Raw genomic sequence first — 21,046 nt, 5'->3', positions numbered from 1 at the left:
CCAGGAGAGTCGGTGTACTGGTGCACAAGAATATTAGATTTGAATGCATTAAGGAATATATTGAATCTGAAGAGAAGTTTGTCTGTTTGTATTGCACTATGGAAGGCATGCAGGTTTTTCTTGTGGCGCTATATATTCCCACACCGTTCTCGTCAGTTCCTATGAGACTTAATTTTGATTTCTTGGCAGATTATGCAGCAGTCCCTTGGCTCCTAGTGGGTGACTACAACAGGGTACCTGATGAAACTATGGATAGATGAAGAGTAGCGGGGGGGGGGGAGGGCATATGGGTATCCAGGGGCTGATGGACGTTTGGAGACCGCGTGACCCGTTACTCGTGTAGCTCCTCTACTTATACTACTCTATCTCATATTGACCTGGCTCTAACTAATGATATTTCTCTATTGGTGCACTTATCTGAATACTTACCCAGGTCCCTGTCGAACCATTCCCTTATGAAGGTGGAGTTGAACTTGTCCGGAGGTGCCAGACCGGGGCCCACGATATGGAGATGTAATGTATTCTGGTTACAACTCCTGGGGGATATGTTGGATATTAATATAGCGTTACAGGAGTATTTTACCTTCAACGCAGTCACAGCATCTGTCCACGCAGTCTGTGAAGCCATGAAGGCCTTTCTAAGGGGGGAGTTAATCAAATCCATATGTAGACATAAATCTAAATCCAAGGAGGTTAATGTTAACATGCACGAGATAGGGGCAAAGAAGGCATTTACATCCGTACCATCCGAAATGTCCAGTATACAGTTAAGGGAGGCACAGGAAAATTGGAGGTGTCATTTGCTGCAGGTTATGGATAGGAAGCATCTAATTTTTAAACAACGCCTATTTGCAGAGAGAGTAGGGCACTTGTTATCGGTTATTTTTAACTTGTAGACAGCCAGGAACAGACGAGAAAGGATACGGGTGACATTTTGGGTGTTCTGGAGGACTTCTGCTCCTCCCTGTATTCTTCTAAGGTCTCTTGCTTTGAGGAGGAGATATTTGACTTTTTGGGAGACATAGGCCTACCGAAACTTTCATCAGCAGATAAAGATTTCCTTCAGACCCCTTTGAGTCTGGAGGAGCTGGGCGAGGCACTAAAGTGTATGGCTAATGATAAAGCTCCGGGGACTAATTGTCTCCCTGTAGAGATATATAAGAAATTTCAGGGGGTGTTGCTGCTGGAACTGCTGAAGGTTTTCAATTACTCATTAGAAGTGGGTACGCTCCCCGAATCTATACAGGAAGCACTCATAGTAGTAATACCTAAACCCGGAAAAGATCTAACATTACCAGACTCCTACAGGCCCATCTCGTTGCTTGCAGCCGATGTCAAAATTTTGGCCAAAGTTTTAGCAATAAGGTTGTACAAAGTGATACTGACGATAATTCACCCAGATCAGACGGGCTTCATGCCTCAAAAGTCCACTTCCATCAACATTCGGAGGGTTTTCACTAGTCTGCAGGCTGCGGCGGATAATGGGGGAGATAGAGCTGTGCTCGCACTCGATGCTGCCAAGGCCTTTGACAGCATGGAGTGGAGGTATTTGTGGTGCACATTGCAGTTCATGGGCTTTTGACAGCAATTTATAAAGTGGGTACAGGTACTATACTCATGTCCGAAAGCGCGCATTGGGGAAAATGGGGGAGTGTCCTTGTTATTTTAATTAGCTAGGGGTACCAGGCAGGGATGTCCGTTGTCTCCTCTGCTGTTCGCAATATCAATAGAGCCACTGGCGGCAGCAGTACGCAGCTCCTCTATTATACGTGGTTTCCAGTATGGACAGGTGCATAATAAAGTAGCTATGTATGCGGATGATACACTGCTGTTTCTTGGGGACACATCGACTTCCCTGTCGGCAGCCATGACACTCATTGATTGTTTTGGGAAAGTATAGGGACTGACCATAAACTGGCAAAAATCGGCTCTGATGTTTTGGGATGGACTGCAACTGCAGTAGCTAATAATATCCCGTGTGTGACGAATATTAACTATTTGGGGATTGATATCTCGTCCCCACTGCTGGACTTTGAAGAGCTTAACTTAATGCCAATACTTACAAAATTTAGTATAAAGGTTAAGGCATGGTGTAAACTTTTCTTGTCCGTGGTAGGCAGAGTCAACCGCTTAAAAATGGTTATGATGCCACAACTTTTATATGTCCTCCATAATGCCCAGGTCTGGTTGCTACTAGATAGATTCCACAGGATCAATGCATGATGAAGGGGACAACCTACAATAAAACTAGAGACACTACAATATGCGAAAACAGCGGGGGGGGGGGGGGGGGGGACTGGCGTTACCTAACCCGTGGATATACTACTTAGCGGCTCAATGCCAACACTTTAGAGGTTGGTTGGATTCAAACACAGGTGATATGACGGGTCAGATACTAAGGCAAAAATTGGGGGAGAGATCTAATGTGGATTTTGGAGGGATCAGGATTTCCTATAGTGGATGAGCACAACCCGCTAATAGGGCTCATGAGGAAGGTTTGGGGGAAGTTAAGCAACCGAGAGGGGTCACAGGCATCACAGAGTATGTTCCCTTATGGAACAACCCCCTACTCCCAGATTTTCTCCCCCTATCAGGGTTTAATGTGTGGAAGGACAATGGTGTGAATAGGATAGGCAATCTGTTAGATAACGGACGGGGGAGGGGGGGGGGTTCAGAGCATTTACTAGCTTACAGGAGAATTATCATTTATCACACGTGGTAGTTTGTACCAATACTTGCAGATATGACACACATACAACTCTATGGTTAAAAAAGTGGAACGATGGCCTCTAAGGATAATACTCTACAGCTAACGGTATTATGGGGAGATAAGAAGGGGTTAATATCCACAATTTATTAAATGTTGCTAGATAAATTTCTAGACTCACACCCGCTATCTCGTATGAGAGCTTGGGAAAGGGACCTACGGGAGATATCTCAAGAGCAATGGGGAGACATTCTCTAGGCGGTACCGCAGTTATCGCGGAGTGAACATGGGAAATTGTCTCAACTCTTCATTATACACAGAGTGTACAAAACACCAACTGGTTAGAGTTGTACCCGATTTGTTAATTCATGGACGCCTTTGTATTAGAATGCTTTGAAAGTCACTTTTTGTATATGGAAAAGTGATTATATTTAATAAGTAAAAATGATCTAATTTAAAAAAAAAAAATTAAGTAATAGATTTATTGCATAAATAGTGTGAAATTGTGGCATATAGTATCTAAAACGAATATCAATGTGTTTATGCAGTTACAGTTATAACCATTTATTTTGCTTCAATGGTCTTGTTTGAAAGAGAACCTCAATCCAAAATTAGAAATAAATTATAATCTTGTTGTCCTACCGCAAGAAACAGAAAATTCTAGGGTCATGAATGTTAATGTTTCAGGACTATCTACCGTGTATATGAGCAGTTTATACGCCAGCATAATAGGATCTCTTTATCAAGCAACAGATTGTCAAATGGGCCGCTGAAAATAAAGATATTAGAAAGATCTCTTTTCACTGGGAACACAACAGACAGTTAAATGAACTCTTTCAGTGTGAGTTTGTGGTAGGTCTTGTAACTGATTGGCATGGATCCCAGAATGCTGATTTAAGACAATTCAAGGATAATTCATGGTTGCCTGCGGCTTACATCAGAGTTACATCTTACAATATTATGTTTACTGTAACATTTTGTATCCTTAGGCAAAAATCCTTGACCAGGTGAATTGTAAAGAGTGAGAGTTTCTTAACATGTTTTCACAATTGCAATTAAAAGATTTTTTTTTTTTTTATTCTTTTAAGTTCCATATGCCATCTGTGTTGACTTATTTACAGTACATGTTTTTACAGTCTTTGGACTTTCTTTTTTCCTTGCAGAGACAATTGAGTGACATTCTAATTTTATAGGATTTGGATGTTATTCCAATAAATGTGTTTGAACAGATGTGTAAATAAAACGCATTCTTGCTTCTTCTACTATACTTTCAAAAGGGAATGAGGTTAGGTCCTATTAAAGGCATAAGGATTGTTGGCAAGATGAGACTGGTACTGTATCAAGAAGTTACAATTCCTAATAGTTAAACATACCTATTGGATTACATTTTAACCACTATACAGAGCAGTAGTCACCAGAAAATTGCTGGGGGCATTCAATTTTGTTTTCGCTGTCGGAAACAATGGAGCCATTTAGAAAGATTAACGTTATATTACTTTTAAAGAGGATCTGTTTTATTTTATTTTTTCAGTTCAACAGAGATCTCCAACCTTTTTTTACTTTGACATTTGACACTAGTATTATACCATCCAAGTTAACACTCTTTGATAGTTAAAATATGCCTGCAATGTACTCAGGACTCTTAAGGTGAGCCACACAGCAAGGGATTGCAAGACACATGTGGCTCCTAAGTTACTAATTGAGGACCACTGCATTGCACTATAGAAATATTTAATAAAATGTACCTCTTACTTTTTTGTTCCTTTTGAGCTATTTTTCAAGAAATGTTGTGTATCTGCAAATGAGCGTAAACTCCAAGGGGTTACCTGTGTCTGTCTCTAAAGGCTGGGAATTCTGCATAGACCAATCCCTGTTTATGCAGGTTCACATAACAGGCCACTTGTCATGTAGAGGAAGCTGCTAAATTATGTTTTCTAAGTGAACTGGAGAGGCAATAAAATCCTTTTTTTATTATATTTAAAAATTATATATTTTTTTCCTGTTCTAGAATAACTTGTCAGCAAAATCACACTGTGTTAACCACAGATTCTATTAAACTGTGTAAAGTGCTGCATCATCAATCCATTGCGAAGATGGAATAAGTTTGACGAGATCACAGCACTCCAACCGCAAAACTGGAAAACCGTTGATTTATTTTCAAGAGTCCATAAACATGTGACGTTTCAGCTCTCATCTGGAGCTGAAAAGTTGCATGTTTACGGACACTTGAAAATAAATCAACAGTTTTCCAGTATTGCGGCTGGAGTGCTGTGATCTCGTCTAGAATTATATACAGTACAGACCAAAAGTTTGACACACCTTCTCATTCAAAGAGTTTTCTTTATTTTCATGACTATGAAGGCATCAAAACTATGAATTAACACATGTGGAATTATATACATAACAAACAAGTGTGAAACAACTGAAAATATGTCATATTCTAGGTTCTTCAAAGTAGCCACCTTTTGCTTTGATTACTGCTTTGCACACTCTTGGCATTCTCTTGATGAGCTTCAAGAGGTAGTCCCCTGAAATGGTCTTCCAACAGTCTTGAAGGAGTTCCCAGAGATGCTTAGCACTTGTTGGCCCTTTTGCCTTCACTCTGCGGTCCAGCTCACCCCAAACCATCTCGATTGGGTTCAGGTCCGGTGACTGTGGAAGCCAGGTCATCTGGCGCAGCACCCCATCACTCTCCTTCATGGTCAAATAGCCCTTACTTTCAAAGTTTTCCCAATTTTTCGGCTGACTGACTGACCTTCATTTCTTAAAGTAATGATGGCCACTCGTTTTTCTTTACTTAGCTGCTTTTTTCTTGCCATAATACCAATTCTAACAGTCTATTCAGTAGGACTATCAGCTGTGTATCCACCTGACTTCTCCTCAACACAACTGATGGTCCCAACCCCATTTATAAGGCAAGAAATCCCACTTATTAAACCTGACAGGGCACACCTGTGAAGTGAAAACCATTTCAGGGGACTACCTCTTGAAGCTCATCAAGAGAATGCCAAGAGTGTGCAAAGCAGTAATCAAAGCAAAAGGTGGCTACATTGAAGAACCTAGAATATGACATATTTTCAGTTGTTTCACACTTGTTTGTTATGTATATAATTCCACATGTGTTAATTCATAGTTTTGATGCCTTCATAGTCATGAAAATAAAGAAAACTCTTTGAATGAGAAGGTGTGTCCAAACCTTTGGTCTGTACTGTATATATGAAAAAAAAAGGAAGGTTGGGCAGCACAGCTGTATGACAGGTACAAGCGGAGTGCCAGCGGCTTTGGAGGCGATCCCCCTCCAAATAATAAGCTGAAGAAATTCCACGGCACTTCCAAGGCGTAAAATAGTAGAAAAAACTTTATTCACCAGACCCGCAACGTTTCGATCCGCTTCCTGGAATCTTTCTTAAGCAGTGACAACAATTGGTAGTGCATTGTGCATATTTATACAGCTTCACATAATTAATCAATCATGATTTTAAGTACATCAATCAATAGCAAATCTCTCAAAATATCAACAAAAGGGACATCGTATGTCAACATTCATCATATCTCATAGTGCATAGTGTTTACATAGAATACAGTGTCGTAATATGGGCACTATTGCCGAATACATAACCATCCTAAATTCATATAAATGTAGATAATCACCCTAATTATAACTTGATACATCTGTGGATACCTACATAAACAATCAAGTTATAATTAGGGTGATTATCTACATTTATATGAATTTAGGATGGTTATGTATTCGGCAATAGTGCCCATATTACGACACTGTATTCTATGTAAACACTATGCACTATGAGATATGATGAATGTTGACATACGATGTCCTTTTTTTTGATATTTTGAGAGATTTGTTATTGATTGATGTACTTAAAATCATGATTGATTAATTATGTGAAGCTGTATAAATATGCACAATGCACTACCAATTGTTGTCACTGCTTGAGAAAGATCCCAGGAAGCGGATCGAAACGTTGCGGGTCTGGTGAATAAAGTTTTTTTCTACTATTTTACGCCTTGGAAGTGCCGTGGAATTTATATATATATATATATATATATATATATATATATATATATATATATATATATATATATATATATATATTTTATTTTTTTATTTTTTTTTTCTAGGAAAAAGGATACTTGACATAAATGGAAAATGAACAGGAATATGTTGCAGCAAGAGTGTTTTCAGGTGGATTCAAGTATTGTCTTATAGGTGCGGGTCCCACCGCTGGGACCCGCACCTATATCGAGAATGGAGCCCTGCAAGTGAAGGAGGGCGCACTGCGCATGCGCAGCCACCCTCTATTCATTTTCTATGGGGCAAGCGAAAATAACCGAGCCCTTTCTCGGCTATTTCCGTCAGCCCCATAGAAATAAATGGAAGCGGGGGCTGCGCGTGCGCGGTACGCTCCCATTCACTTCTATGGGGAGCCGGCTTGGTGGTGGCCGGACCGGAGTCCTCCAGCCACCACCTCGATATAGGTGTGGGTCCTTGCGCTGGGACCCGCACCTATAAGAAAATGGGGGAATATCCTGGCAATATGCCCCCATTGTCCATGATGAGAAAAACCCCTTTAAGTGACAGACAAAAGCACACAAAAAGATATAAAGAGAAAAACATACAAGATATCAAACACATACAAGATACAATGTCAAAAAATACATACAAAATATACAGTCAAGAGTATAAGCTATCAAGAAATGCATAAATGCTCAAAGGATACATACAAATAGTATATTACCACCATCAAGGTACATAAGACCCATCCAAATTTTGCTAAACTGACTTAATCACTTTGTTTGGTAATAACTTTTGAATCCTTTACTTATCCAGCCGATTCTGAGATTGTTTTCTCATGGCACATTGTACTTCATGTTAGTGGTGAATTACCTTTTTACCTTTATTTTTTTAATGTAAAAATTACAGAAAATTTAGAAAAATGGCTGGCTCGGCTATTTCCATCAGCCTCATAGTCAATGGCGAATTGGCCGCGGTTGCGCAATGTGCTCTCTATTTATTTCAATGGTACTGCCGAAAATACCCGAGCACGAGGCTCAGCTATTTTCGGCGCTCCTATAGGAATGAATGGAGGGCGTCTGTGCATGCGCGGTACACCCTTGTTCACTTTGCGGGCTTCGTTATAAAGATAGGTGCAGGTCCTAGCGGTGGGACCCACACCTATCAGACACTGCTGGCACATCCTAGTGATATGTGGCCATTGTCTGAGATAACACAGCCCCTTTAATGGAAAATGGAATTAAAATGTCAAAATTTTACTTTTTGGGCAGATTTTCAACTTTAATTAACTTTTCCCTGCTCACGCCAGGTCTAAAAAAGTGGGCGTGGGGGGGGGAAGATTCATCACTTTCTACGCCTGTTTTAGCTGTAGAACATGGTCTAAATTTAAGCCAGCTAGGAAGCAACAATTTCATTATCTCTGGCAAGACAGTTAATGAACATTAGAACTAATGATTAGGGACCCTTTTACACGAACCAATATAACAGGCAGTGATTAGAAACAAAGGTTCATAGGAACATTAATTTCAAATCATTTCCTGCTTGATAGCAGCATTTACATGAAATACATAAAAAGGTAAACAAAGATATAAAATTAAAGGGTATCAAAATGTAGTGTAAGATAGATAAACAAAACACAAGATATCATAATATTTCTGCATTTATATACAGCAGAGTTTGGTGATCTATGAGGATGAATGATCTTTACTATGGTCATTCATCTCTATACAGTTTCTTTGTTTCCATGTTTTTTGGCAGCACATCTCAATTTTCAGAGGGAAATTTGCTGTCGACAATCAAGGATATTAGATGCCACATAAAAGATGTAATCACCTGACAAACAAGCATTTACATAGTTGTTTCATCTTTGGCAGCACCTTTACATGGACCAATTATAGCAAATAATTGCCCTGATCCTCAGGCCACGTTAAAAGACCCTAACCCTTTGGCCCCCTTCAGACAAGCGAGTGTCATGCTCCGGACTCGTAGCGATTGGATATTCTGACATAATGCTGTCAGTGTTATCCAATACATTCCAGAACTCTAAGGGTTACATAGCATCATAAATCAATATAATGCTATGCGACACCGGCAGTTCTGGAAGTTCAGGGCAGGAGCTGCTCTGCGAGTCTGGAGTGTGACACTCGCTCGTCTGAAAGCGGCCTTACTAACTTTTTTTTTAATTATTGAGTAATTAACTGAACTGTAATAAACAAAAGATTAATGAGGGAATAGTAAAACATAACTCTTATTGTGTTTCATTAAAAGAGCAAGTGACACTTGTTGTGGCTGAGATGAATACGTTTAAAATGGGTCTGGCAAAGTAGGTAATAAGTTGGAGTTTATTTATTGCCCTTTTTCTATTTTGTGCAAGATTGCGTCATGCTAGAATCTGCCCCAACACCGACCCAATCGGGTTTCACCATAATTGTCTAATCAGGGAGTGCATATTAGCGTGGTTCGTTCGTAAGGAATCACAGTAAGGCCTCATGCACACGACCGTTGTGTGCATCCGCGGCCGTTGTTCCGTTTTCCGTTTTTTTTTTTGCGGCACTATTGACTTTCAATGGGTCCGTGGATAAATCGGAAAATGCACCGCTTGGCTTTCGCGTCCGTGATCCGTTTTTCCAGTCCGTGAAAAAAATAGGACCTGTCCTATTTTTTTCACGGACAACGGTTCACGGACCCATTCAAGTCAACGGGTCCGTGAAAAATCACGGATGCACACAAGGTAGTCATCCGGGTCCGTGATCCGTGTCCGTTTTTCCTATCATTTTCAATGCAAACTTGACTTAGGTTTTTATTTCACTTTTCATGTCTGTGGATCCTCCAAAAATCAAGGAAGACCCACGGAAGAAAAAACGGTCACAGATCACGGAACAACAGAAATCCGTTTTGCGGACCGCAAAAAAAAACGGTTGTGTGCATGAGGCCTAAGGCAGTGGTGAGTTTCACCGTTCTGCCTTCTTTTTTAAGTATGACATTCCACCCCACTTGGGGGCTTGACTCCTTGGCTGACCAGTAGTACTACAGTAGAATGGGAGCATCTCAGCTCCCCACTTCAGACAACGTTGTGCCAGCATGTTTTCCCATAGTGAGAGCAAAAACATTCTGCCTCAGTAGGGGTGCATCCACTCAGCAGACAAAATGAGGAATAAAAGGAGAGGGGAGGCGCAGATTCCATCCCCATCATCCAGGGCCACTCTGTCACCTTGGAGACCTTTTGTATAGCCGCCATCTTTCAGCCCTCTTGACAGTAAGATGTCTCTAGCGTAATGCAGTATCAATTCAGATATTATTGATTAAAGGGAACCTGTAATGTTGAACATGGTGTCTGAGCTGCAGGCAGCATGGTATAGAGCAGGAGGAGCTGAGCAGATTGATTATATTGTTTTGTGGGAAACAATTCAGCATAACCTGTATTTTATTAATTTAAATTCCCCGTTCATTCTGGGCTTTGACGTCAAGGAGGCAGTCTTATCAGTGTATTCACAGTCATAGAGGGAAGGCTGTCAATCACTGATAGGACCATCTCATTGACTTCAAAGCCCAGGATAAAAAGTATTTAAATGAATGAAATACAAGTTTTACTGAATCTTTTCCTTATAAAGGTGAAACTCGAAAAATTATAATATCGTGCAAAGTTCATTTATTTCAGTAATGCAACTTAAAAGGTGAAACTAACATATGAGATAGACTCATTACATGCAAAGCGAGATATTGTAAGCCTTTATTTGTTATAGTTTGGATGATTATGGCTTGCAGCTTATGGAACCCCAATCTCAGGTACCCTTTGCTCAGGGGGTATGGATTAATTAGCTGACTAGAGTGTGACACTTTGAGCCCTGAATATTGAACCTTTTCACAATATTCTAATTTTAAGCTGCATTAATGCAATTCCTTTTAATTTGCATTACTAAAATAAATGGACTTTTGCACGATATTCTAATTTTTCGAGTTTCACCTGTACATCAATCTGCTCAGCTCTTCCTGCTCTATAATATGCTGCCAATTACATTTCATTTTTATAGTGACCGGTTCCCCTTTAATAGTAAATATGGGAATGGTAAATGAAGCTTGCCCACAAATTGTTGCTATTAATACACTCTCTTCAGTGCCTGAAATCATTCAATACATTTTAATGTAAAAAGAAAAGAAAATACTATCTTACCCCCCAATACTATCTTACCATGCACAGGTTCAGGTAACTATAGAATGAGTTGCTGTTTTTTCAAGATAAGTGCATCAATTCTTCTTGCCTACTTCTTTATACAAACTCCAGTCAGACATCTTTATAATCAGTATAACATCCTCAAATTTTCCATCCTCATCACTCACTAGTGTTTGAAAAAAATGCCCTTATAATAGTGGGTTTCATAGTCCTACAAGCAAAATTAATTTCCTGCCCTTGTCCACGAGTCATCATTATTGGTTCATTGGAAAATAAAATGTCAATGTCAGGTATTAACACACAGTAAAACTTAGCTTTCTCAGTACTTGAAGAAAAGTTGACATATAATTTATGCTGCTCAAGTTGATGGATGTGTTCCTCCTGCCATCGTTGTCGCAAAATGTGAAATACAGCAGCTTAATGTGAAATCCAAAGATCATTTTACAACTGTTTTTTACATCAAGACCTCCATGCTCAACCGAGCTGCCCAGGGATGTTTTGTTAGGTGACACTGACTTGCTATTAACAAGCTGTATAAGGAAATAGGCCTTGAGATGTTACTGGAAGAGTGTGACTGAAAAAGGACTGTTGCAGTGATGTAAAAGCAAACGGCATACCGTAATAGTGGCCTAATGAGGTTAACCATTGCCCTTCTACTACTGGTATATTTAGGTTTCTGCTTCTTTTACCAGACTGCCACCTGGCACTGGATTTAGATTAGACAATTTGTCTTTATTTTAAAACCATGAAATAGTATCACAGCAAGAAATTAGGCCACAGTATAACTTGTGTATCTGTTTTGTCTTTGAGTATAGAAATGTAACTTGGTCAACGAAGATGGATTTTCGCAGCAAAGCACCTGGGTTAAAGCACCTGAGGACAACATTAGTATGATGAATCCAGTGGTCCACAAAGAGAAAAAAGTCCTTCAGGCCGGTAACGCAACATTTTTGGTTGGTAGTACGCCTAAAGTGATAAGAAAGTAAGTGACGCTTATCTAGCATTGTACGCAGACTATAATGTATAACTTGACTTATTTGTAACAGTGTATGAAGTTACTAATGGACATGAAAAATTCATATAATATACCTACTGTAGCATCTATCCCAGTATATTTTACAGAAAGCGTGTCATTCTGCTATTTTTTAAGAACTGTTATTATGTGAGGCTGAATTCACACTGTGTTAGTAGAACCCCAGCGCATCATCACATGTGTTCATAAGCCCTGGTTCACTAAATGGAGGCCAAATAGTGTCTTTTTTTTGCTGGTACTGTATGGGTCGAAATACTTTTTGGGGGAATAGAGTAGTCTGCAAAGTATTTCTTGCAGAGGCACCTCATTTATTATTGAGAGCCTGTAAGTGACCACTGTATGGCAATGCAGTATCATACATCCAAGGTATCCTTCTGTTAAGGCCTCATACGAGTGTATTACTGTAGTGCAGCGGCGGCATGAAGCGCACGGCGTCATAGCAACCAATGACGCCGTGCGCTCCTGCTGTCAGCAGGAATCCCGGCCGGGTTACCACGGACCGCTCTCGGCCATGTGCATGAGGCCTAAGCCTAACCACTGAAATATACTTTAATAGGCAGAGTCATAGGGTCTTTCCTGTTGACATGGCCTCTGCAGTACAGTAATAAAATAGTTTTATGGCTAGGCTCACACCATCTTTTTTCCATCCAGTTGAGGCATACTTTTTACTGTAAAAATTGTTACAACAGGATGCAACTTTTTGCATTACCAGACATGACCACTGCAGCCAGTCACTAGCCTCAGCAGTTTGTGCCGTTTAACCCGTCATAGGGGCGGGTTTGTGCCGTTTGAGCCGTCATAGGGGCTCAATACCGGAAAAAAACGCTTCAGTTTTGTCCCAATGCATTCTGAATGGAAAGCAATCCGTTTAGTATGCATTAGGATGTCTTCAGTTCAGTCCCTTTTACTGTATTTGGCCGGAGAAAATACCGCAGCATGCTGTGGTATTTTCTCCAGCCAAAATTCCGGAACACTTTGAAATGTATTAATGCCGGATCCGGTACCAAGTGTTCTGGAAAAACGGATCCGGGGTACCGGTCTGCGCATGTGCATACCTTTAAATATGTGAAAAAGATAAATACCGGATCCGTTTTTCCGGATGACACCGGAGAGACGGATCCAGTATTGCAATGCATTTGTCAGACGGATCCGCATCAGGATCTGGAAACAAATTCTATCCATTTGCACGCGGATTTCTGGATCCGGCAGGCAGTTTCGGCAACGGAACTGCCTGCCGGATTCTTCTAACGCTAGTGTGAAAGTACCCTAATAATGTCGCTGCTGTTTTTTTTTTTTTTTTTTTTTTTTTAATAAATAACTTTGAACAACCCATTTAATGTGTACTTGTTTTTAAGGTAGAAAAGGTATTGTAATGTTGCTATTATTATAAATTCAGCCACTTTGTCTCATGATGTCACATGCTCCTTTCTGCTGTAGCTGAAGACCCAATTTAGAAAGATAAAAATTAAATAAAATGTCGTCAAACTCTAACATTTCTCAGACTTTTCATTCAACATGCTAAACTATAGATTTTATAAGGGGGGAAAGCAGTTTCTCCTTTCTGAGACGGTCATGCTGTCAGGTTAAGATTGAGGTCATGTTCTTGGCAACTGAAAGGTTATGTTTTCTTGGCAGCTGCATACCAAAAACCAAAGTGGAAATTGGCTTAGTAAGGCTACAGTATTTCACATTTGCAATTCCTTAATCTCCAAAATAACAAATATTTATTTGCTAATCCTCCAGAATGTACTCTGGACAGATCGTATAAACTGTATAGTATGGTGTGACCTTGTATAAAGTGAGTGCAGTGGGCCTGGAGATTGGAAAATATTTATTAGTGCTTAGATAAGCCATGACATTACATCAAATAACTTAATGAATATTCTTTCTGCAAATCTGTCCTTCTAATTAAAAAAGGAAATGATGCCATTAAATGAATTATATTGATAATCTTGTCTACCATCAGACTATAATAGTAGTCTTTACTACGTACAAAAAAATACAAATCCCCTTTTCTAGTACTATCTATGAGGTTAATTTGGGAAAATTTGTAATGTGATATATATATATTTTTTTTTTAGCACAATTGCATAAAAAAAGAGGAAGAACATTTTTGTAGATGGTGTTTCTATACACAAGTCTTGATTCCTCAGCATTGGAGTTGAGATGCTCCTAATTTATTAAGAGGCAGATGCCTTTTTATAAATTAGTCACATTTCTGGCAGTCCATGCATCAGAATGCAGTCTATGCCAGCTAGGGGTTGGTGGAGACTTCAACTATAACTTGCAACAATTTCTGGCTTAAGTTATAGTAAATCTGACAGGCCGTGCAAAGCCTTGCCCCCTTCGACTAAACCTCTCCTCATTTTCTCGAAAAGTCACAAATATGGCATGGCCACTTTTGTGGTGTAAATGCTCACCAATTCTATAATTTCTTGACAATGCATGTCTACAGATGTATCTCCGTTTTGGCTGGTATGAAGAAATTTGTATTCTTTTTCCCATTTTGCATTACCGGAAATATAAGTCTCCATACACTGCTAAGTCTCTTCAATGGAAACTGTACCCACATTCCCCTGAGCTGTATCTAAGACATTTTCTCCAACAAACCAGTACTTTCCTCCATACTTATTAGGGTCAACAACCCCAAAACAGATGGAGCATTGCCTGGAAAAATATGTCTCTTTACGCTGCTTTGTCTCTTCATTGAGAAACTGTAATTCCCCACACACCAGCATAACAAAAAAGCCAAATACATTTAACAAAAAAATATACATAATTGTAATTTTTTTGTATTTGTATGTCCAGTTTTTTGTTTTGTTTTTTGTAATAAAAGCTTCCATTAATTTATAGACCTTACTTTTTCTTTGTACCTGGAAGTTGCGTACGTTTGAGAACCTCCTTGTGTGAACAAGAGTTTCTTGAAAGCTGACATGTTACTGTGGAAATGTGTTTTGTTGCGAGGACATACCTGTCTGTTTGTTTTTAAGATTGGAAAGGTAAGGCTAATCTCAAATACACGAATGTGGTCTGGGAAAAATGGCCAATGTGATGACTGCACTTTCCGAACCAACCGCGGCTCATTAAACCCAAAGTCACTGCAGCAGAGTGATCTATGATGCTCTGGGTTCCAGCCCGACCATGGGTTTATTGTCCTGTATTCTCAGCATCATTTGAGTATGAGACAATAGACTCATGGTTGGGTTGGAACTCGCAGCATCATAAATCTCTATGATGCAGTGAGTTTGGGTCAGTCTGGGAAATACAGCCGTCCTACTGACAGTTTTTCACAGATCAGATTTGGCTGTGTGAAATTAGCCTAAAAGTGGTAAAGTGGACAAATAATAATCTTTCAGATTTATACATGGCCAAATTTTTCAGGAGATTTATCAAGACCAGTGCTTTCTGCGCTGTTCTTAATATCCTCTGCACTGCTGGAGGATGCGCCTAATTTATGAATAGGCGCACACCTTGTCATAAATGAAGTGCATCCTACGGCAGTTTGTGCACCTAAGCAGAAACCTATGACAGCTCAGAGCTGCCGTAGATGTCTGGCTTCATTTCATAAATTTGTTGGAGCGGCTGGCCACAGCCCCTTTTAAGGAAGGTGGCGACGGTGGTGTAAAAGCCGAGAGATGCGACAATTTCTTAAAAAGTCTCCAACACATAGTTGGCAACTTTTTAGTGCCACTTTTCAGACACAAGGGATAAATATCCCCTATAGTGTTTGAGACATTTCTTTAATTTTCTGATGGACATGTTTGCTTTTTTTTTTTTTCTAACACCTAAAAATGAATGGCAGTTTAGACTGGAGCTGCCTGTCAATTAGTTTTATATAAATATGGATGAATTAAAACTTTAAAACTTTGTGTTATTGTGTTACAATAGTGGGGTGGGTTAGGTTTGTTCATATAAACCCACTATGGTCCCTTTATGAATATAGGATCTATGTTTGCATAAAATGTTGGGTGGAAGATTTGTCGCTGTGGACTTTTATGGAATGTAGAAGAAAAGGAGAAAAAAATATGGAGGTTGATGTCCCCTTGTCAGCACTGGCTGTTCTCACACTCAACATAATCAAAACTTTGCACATGTGTGTTCAGGAAAAAGTTTGCATGTCATAAGAAAAATATGGTCTAGATTAGCATTGAGAAGCACTTTGAGTAATTACCTCTTACAAGAAAAATACAGCTTGCATCACAACAAAGTATAGCAAGAAGTTTACAAATGTGTTTTTCAAAAGTTTAGATTATATTTGTTGACAGACATCTTGATCACAAAATATTTTCAAGTGTTCTTCTGTTTTACTTAAGTGGCCAACACAAGTTTTATTAGACTGATGTGGCAGTGATTTGCCAGTTTACAAGCATAGACATACTGATCTGCAGTATTTGTAAGAACTTCATGTGCCTGTATTATTCCTTTTCACATTGAGACTCTTGATTTGTAATGGAAAGTGGGCAGTTCATGCACACAGATAGTTAACTATGATGCGTGTATGTATGTCCCAAGTGGAGAAAGGTTAATTGGGATCAAAGAATAGCAGAAGTAAAAAAAATACCACACATTCATAAAACACCACCTCATATGTAAAAGTTCACAGCTTGTCTTACTTCAGTTTTGGCTTTTTTGACACATTTTTTTTTCATTCTTCATCCTTCTTGCATGATATAATTAAAATGCATAGAAAAATGTTACTAAATGGGGGGAGAAAGACACTTTGGTCAATGCCTTTTTGAAGGCTGGCCTGACTGTACCCCAACATTGCACCAATATTTTGGCACAAAAAAGCTGACAAGTGGTGTCCGCTTTAACTAGACCATAAAAAGATGTATCAGATGTATAATCCTGCATCAGCCACTGGAATAAATCTGAGGCATCTTTAAAATGTCTAGTCTAAGTTTACACTGTCTAAATCTTACACAGGATTAGTAAATCTGCCCCATTGACTGTTTGGCTGTTAGAATCAGTGACCCAATTGCATCTCATTGTATTTATGCTGAAGGAGCGTTTTCATGGCGGTTGTAACTTGTATAACTGTAACTAAGTTGTATAATACAAACTGAATATATTTTCCTGCATATGAAAAACATTAACATTTCAATTTTCTTATTTTGTAGGAGACATTTTGAGCAAATGGTGACATATTTCAAAATGGCTTCTGGGGAAGAGCTTGCTCGTTATCTAGTCAGTGTGAAGTCACATGTGAGACAAGCAATGCTTCGAGAATTTTATACCAAAAGATATTCTGAGGTGGAAGATCTTTACCCAATTCAGGTTCCTTTAACTGAAAATGAAATGAGAGAAAGTAAATCTAAGGACAAAAAGAACGTAATCAAAATGAAAAGAAGAAAGACATGTTTAACTACATCCCCAGAATACACACATAAGACTACCATATCTGTGGATTTAGAGAATAGTGGTAACTCTGGACGGAAAAATAAAATTAATGTGACAAAAACGGATAGTCTCAAGGACAGGAGGAATACTGAATCATCTCTAACTGTGCCTGTGGAAAAGAGTAGTAACAACTATGAAAGTAAACCAACTCTACATAATACAGACTTGAAAGTGACGGCGCCTGGTACAAGTTCTTCCAAGGAAATCAAGTATTTTAAAGAAGACCACTTGTTCAAACAAGAAAATCTGCTGGGGAAAGTGAAGAGAGACTCTGTTGCCGATTTACTTGGTGACACATCTATTCTGGATGATCTTTTTACTTCCCAGAGTAATCAGCGGTCTGCTGTCCTGCCAATACCTTCTCAGTGTGAACCTGCAAAAATCAAACTAGCGCATCGTTCTAAAGACTTCTGGGATATTCTTAATGAACAAAATGATGAAAGTATCAACAGACTTACCGACTTGTCTGTAATTAAAAAAGTGTCTGAGACTTCATCTTTGCCTTCTGTGTCTAAAAAGGACAGCTGGAATGATTCTCTCTGGGTAAAGAATGAAAAGTTCTTGTGGAGGAAAGAGGAAAATACACAAGAATGACCTCAGGATTGACCACAAAAAAAAATATCATATTAACTGGGGAACGAGCAGAACACTTACCCTCTTTATCTTTTTAGGTGCAGATCTGTCAGTTCCGGGACTGCTGTTCTGCCATCAGAGATGGTCACACTGCTTCTCAGACTGGCTGATGCATACTTTGCATTTGGTAGTCCAAGACTCTTCCTGCTGCTCTTGGATTGGCCAGCACTGCTCACATGAACAGTGCTGGCCAATCAAAGAGCAGGGCTGGACAAGTAGGAAGTGTCTTGGGCTACCGATTCACAATATGTATCAGTCTGAGAAGTGGTGTGGCCATATTGGATGGCAGAAGAGGACCCTGGGAATTAGTGGATCTACAACTAAAAAAATGAAAAGGATGGCAACAGGTAAGTTTTCTGTTCATTCCCCAGTAAATGTGATTTTTTTTTTTCTTGAACCGGAGGGTTGCTTTAACCATTAATCTGCTATTGCAGAGATTTATTGCCTTGAAAATTAAATGTGATACACTTAAAGAGGACAATGATTTGAAAATAGTTTCGAAGAAAATGTGCCACTTTTGTCCATGGTCTTTTTCTGGTATTTCAGTGTGGCACACATCAATTAAATCGGGCAGAGCTGCAATACCGCCTAGGAATAAGAGTGTCATGGTTTCTAAAAAAAAAAAAAGGCAGATTTTATTTTTTTATAAACTTTTGCAGTTCCTTCAAATTTTGCCCAGGACTCAAAGTATCCTATAAACATTTTATTGTTTTACTTATAAATATTTTCGTTTTGTGAAGAGTCCCACATAGTCGGATTTTTATTTTTATTTTTTAGGAATGAGACTGTGTTCATACTGTTTTTATTTTACTTATTTATTTTTCACCTTACTAGTTTTCCAAATTTCTTTATTTTAAATTACTGTACACAAGCGCCAGGTATATGCATAGATAGTGTAGATTCAATCTGTCACCGGGTTTATTCTGCCCTATCTGATGTAGAGACCCTTATTCCATCACTGGGTAATTTACTTCTGTTAGTCTGATTCAGATTTTATGAAAATTTAATGACACTATTAGCTGCAGCTGGAGCCAAGTCTGTAGTCCTCGATATTCAACCGGTTGCAGAAACTATGCCTGGTGATGATTTTCTACTGTGGTAGATAGAGGGAAGTGCCTTTGTCACCTCCCTCAAATGTTTGATTCTTCTCGATATTCATGAGCAGCAGGCTCCCCCAGCCCACATGTCAGTGATTGACAGCTTTCTCCTTATGTACAATAATGGAAGAAAGCTATCATTGACAAGTGGGCAGGGGAGTCCATTGCTCATGAATATCGAGAATAGCAGAGGGCATACAGCATTGAGAAGACTACAACCTCTGTTTCCACTACAAGTGATAAACACTGATTTTATTAAACCTACTGCACCAACAAAAGTAAGTGGCCCAGTAAAGGAATCATGGTATCTGTCATTACTTTAGGTTGCCCTCAGATAGGACAGCATAAACCTGGTGACAGATTTCCAGACTAAGCATAGGCGCTTTATTGTGATATATTTAGTTAATAAGCAAATGAGTTTCCAGTTTCTCCAAGGCATTACACATGTTATGTTATTTAGGCACAGAACAGAGGTTATATCGGAGATAGAGTGCTAAATGAGAGAGCATGACCATTGTACAGCTTCTTTTATATAATTCTGCTGACCAGAAGTATGTATGCAGCTCCAAAACAAAAATGTTGACTATCTATCAAGCTGAACTTTTATATCTTAATTTGAACAATAATTGCTCTACCTATGTAGTCGGCCTACAATTCTACAGGAATGGCACAGCTTAGTTATATGAAAACATGGACGTACTCCAGAATCATTATTACATGGGATATGCAAGCAATTACTAATACAGGAGAGGTAACAGGTCCTCTTTAACCTATTAAAGCAAGGTAATATGTAAACCTTGTTGTGTTTGGATCCACACAAGGTCTTGATGAAGACACTGCACCTGTAAGTGAATCCGAAGGGGACAAGTCATCCGTATTTCTCAATAAGCTTCAAGCTTGTAACATCAATAGACTGCCGAAGGATGCGCCAAATTTACAACGAGGCCTGCACCTCATCTTAAATTAGGCGCATCTTCCGGTAGCACAAGACCGATGCAGAAAGTGCCAGTCTTGATAAATTTCCCCCCTTCTAAGAGGTATCCTTTATTAAATATGATTATAAATCACCATGTCTCATGTCACCATGTCTCACCATCATCATGTCTCTGGAGCTCATGCTTCTGTACATTTGGGCTTGCTGTACGGAAGCATGATTATCATTGCATCCAGCACCATTGTAATTGTGCTATCACTTGGATAAAGCTCATGATGATGTACCCTATTTTTTTGTACTCAGGAGATCAAGATTTCTTGATACATATGTTTCTGTCTGACATTGTCACAATTGTATTTCAAATTGTCGATTTGTATAGTAGCATCTTGTTAAAAACTGCTATTATTTATTTTTTTTAAATTAAACTTATGAGTCTTGTAGCACTTCATTATTTTTAGCCTGTTCGTGCACTTTGACGTGACTGTACATCCACGTGAGGCCCTACTTTGTGCACTTCGAAATACCATTACATTGCAGGGATGATGCAGGCACAGTGGTTTGCCAGCGCCATATCCAGCAGGAGCCTAGTTGTAATATACAGCTAGGCTCAAGCTGCAATTGTGGAAATTGGAGCTAACTCTGATCCTGGCTAGATCTGATCCTGGCATGAACAATAATGACAGCAGCATCTAAGCAGTTAGACAGAGGGAGAGAGCTCCCTTTGTCACTACATCTCACACCCAACACCCCACCGTGTTTGCTGTTTGTCGATAGTTGCAGTTACTGCTGAACGGAAGGCTTAATAATATCACCCAGGTCTGCCATGTACAAATGCCAATTGGACTCTGAGGCAGGTTCTAATAGGATACCTGTCAGTAGTATACCAACTAGCATACATAATGCACTGTACTACAGTTGTGGCCAAAAGTTTTGAGAATGACACAAATATTAGTTTTGACAAAGTTTGCTGCTAAACTGCTTTTAGATCTTTGTTTCAGTTGTTTATGTGATGTAGTGAAATATAATTACACGCTCTTC

General features: G+C 39.3%; 1 protein-coding gene across 4 annotated transcripts in view; it reads left to right on the top strand.

Moving 5' to 3' along the window:
- The window catches only part of ERCC6L2 (ERCC excision repair 6 like 2), a 154,929-nt gene extending 135,886 nt beyond the window's left edge, over positions 1 to 19,043 (top strand). For all 4 annotated transcript variants that reach the window (XM_040416985.1, XM_040416986.1, XM_040416987.1 and 1 more), the window contains exons 20-21: positions 11,727 to 11,893; positions 17,065 to 19,043. In XM_040416985.1, coding sequence (XP_040272919.1) covers positions 11,727 to 11,893; positions 17,065 to 17,938 — 1,041 coding nt within the window. In that variant the 3' untranslated portion in view covers positions 17,939 to 19,043. The remainder of the gene's footprint in view (positions 1 to 11,726; positions 11,894 to 17,064) is intronic.
- The last annotated feature ends 2,003 nt before the right edge of the window (positions 19,044 to 21,046 follow it).

The sequence above is a fragment of the Bufo bufo genome, chromosome 2 (assembly GCF_905171765.1).
Source record: "Bufo bufo chromosome 2, aBufBuf1.1, whole genome shotgun sequence".
Classification (NCBI taxonomy): domain Eukaryota; kingdom Metazoa; phylum Chordata; class Amphibia; order Anura; family Bufonidae; genus Bufo; species Bufo bufo.
This window is presented reverse-complemented; position numbering and strand designations above follow the sequence as displayed.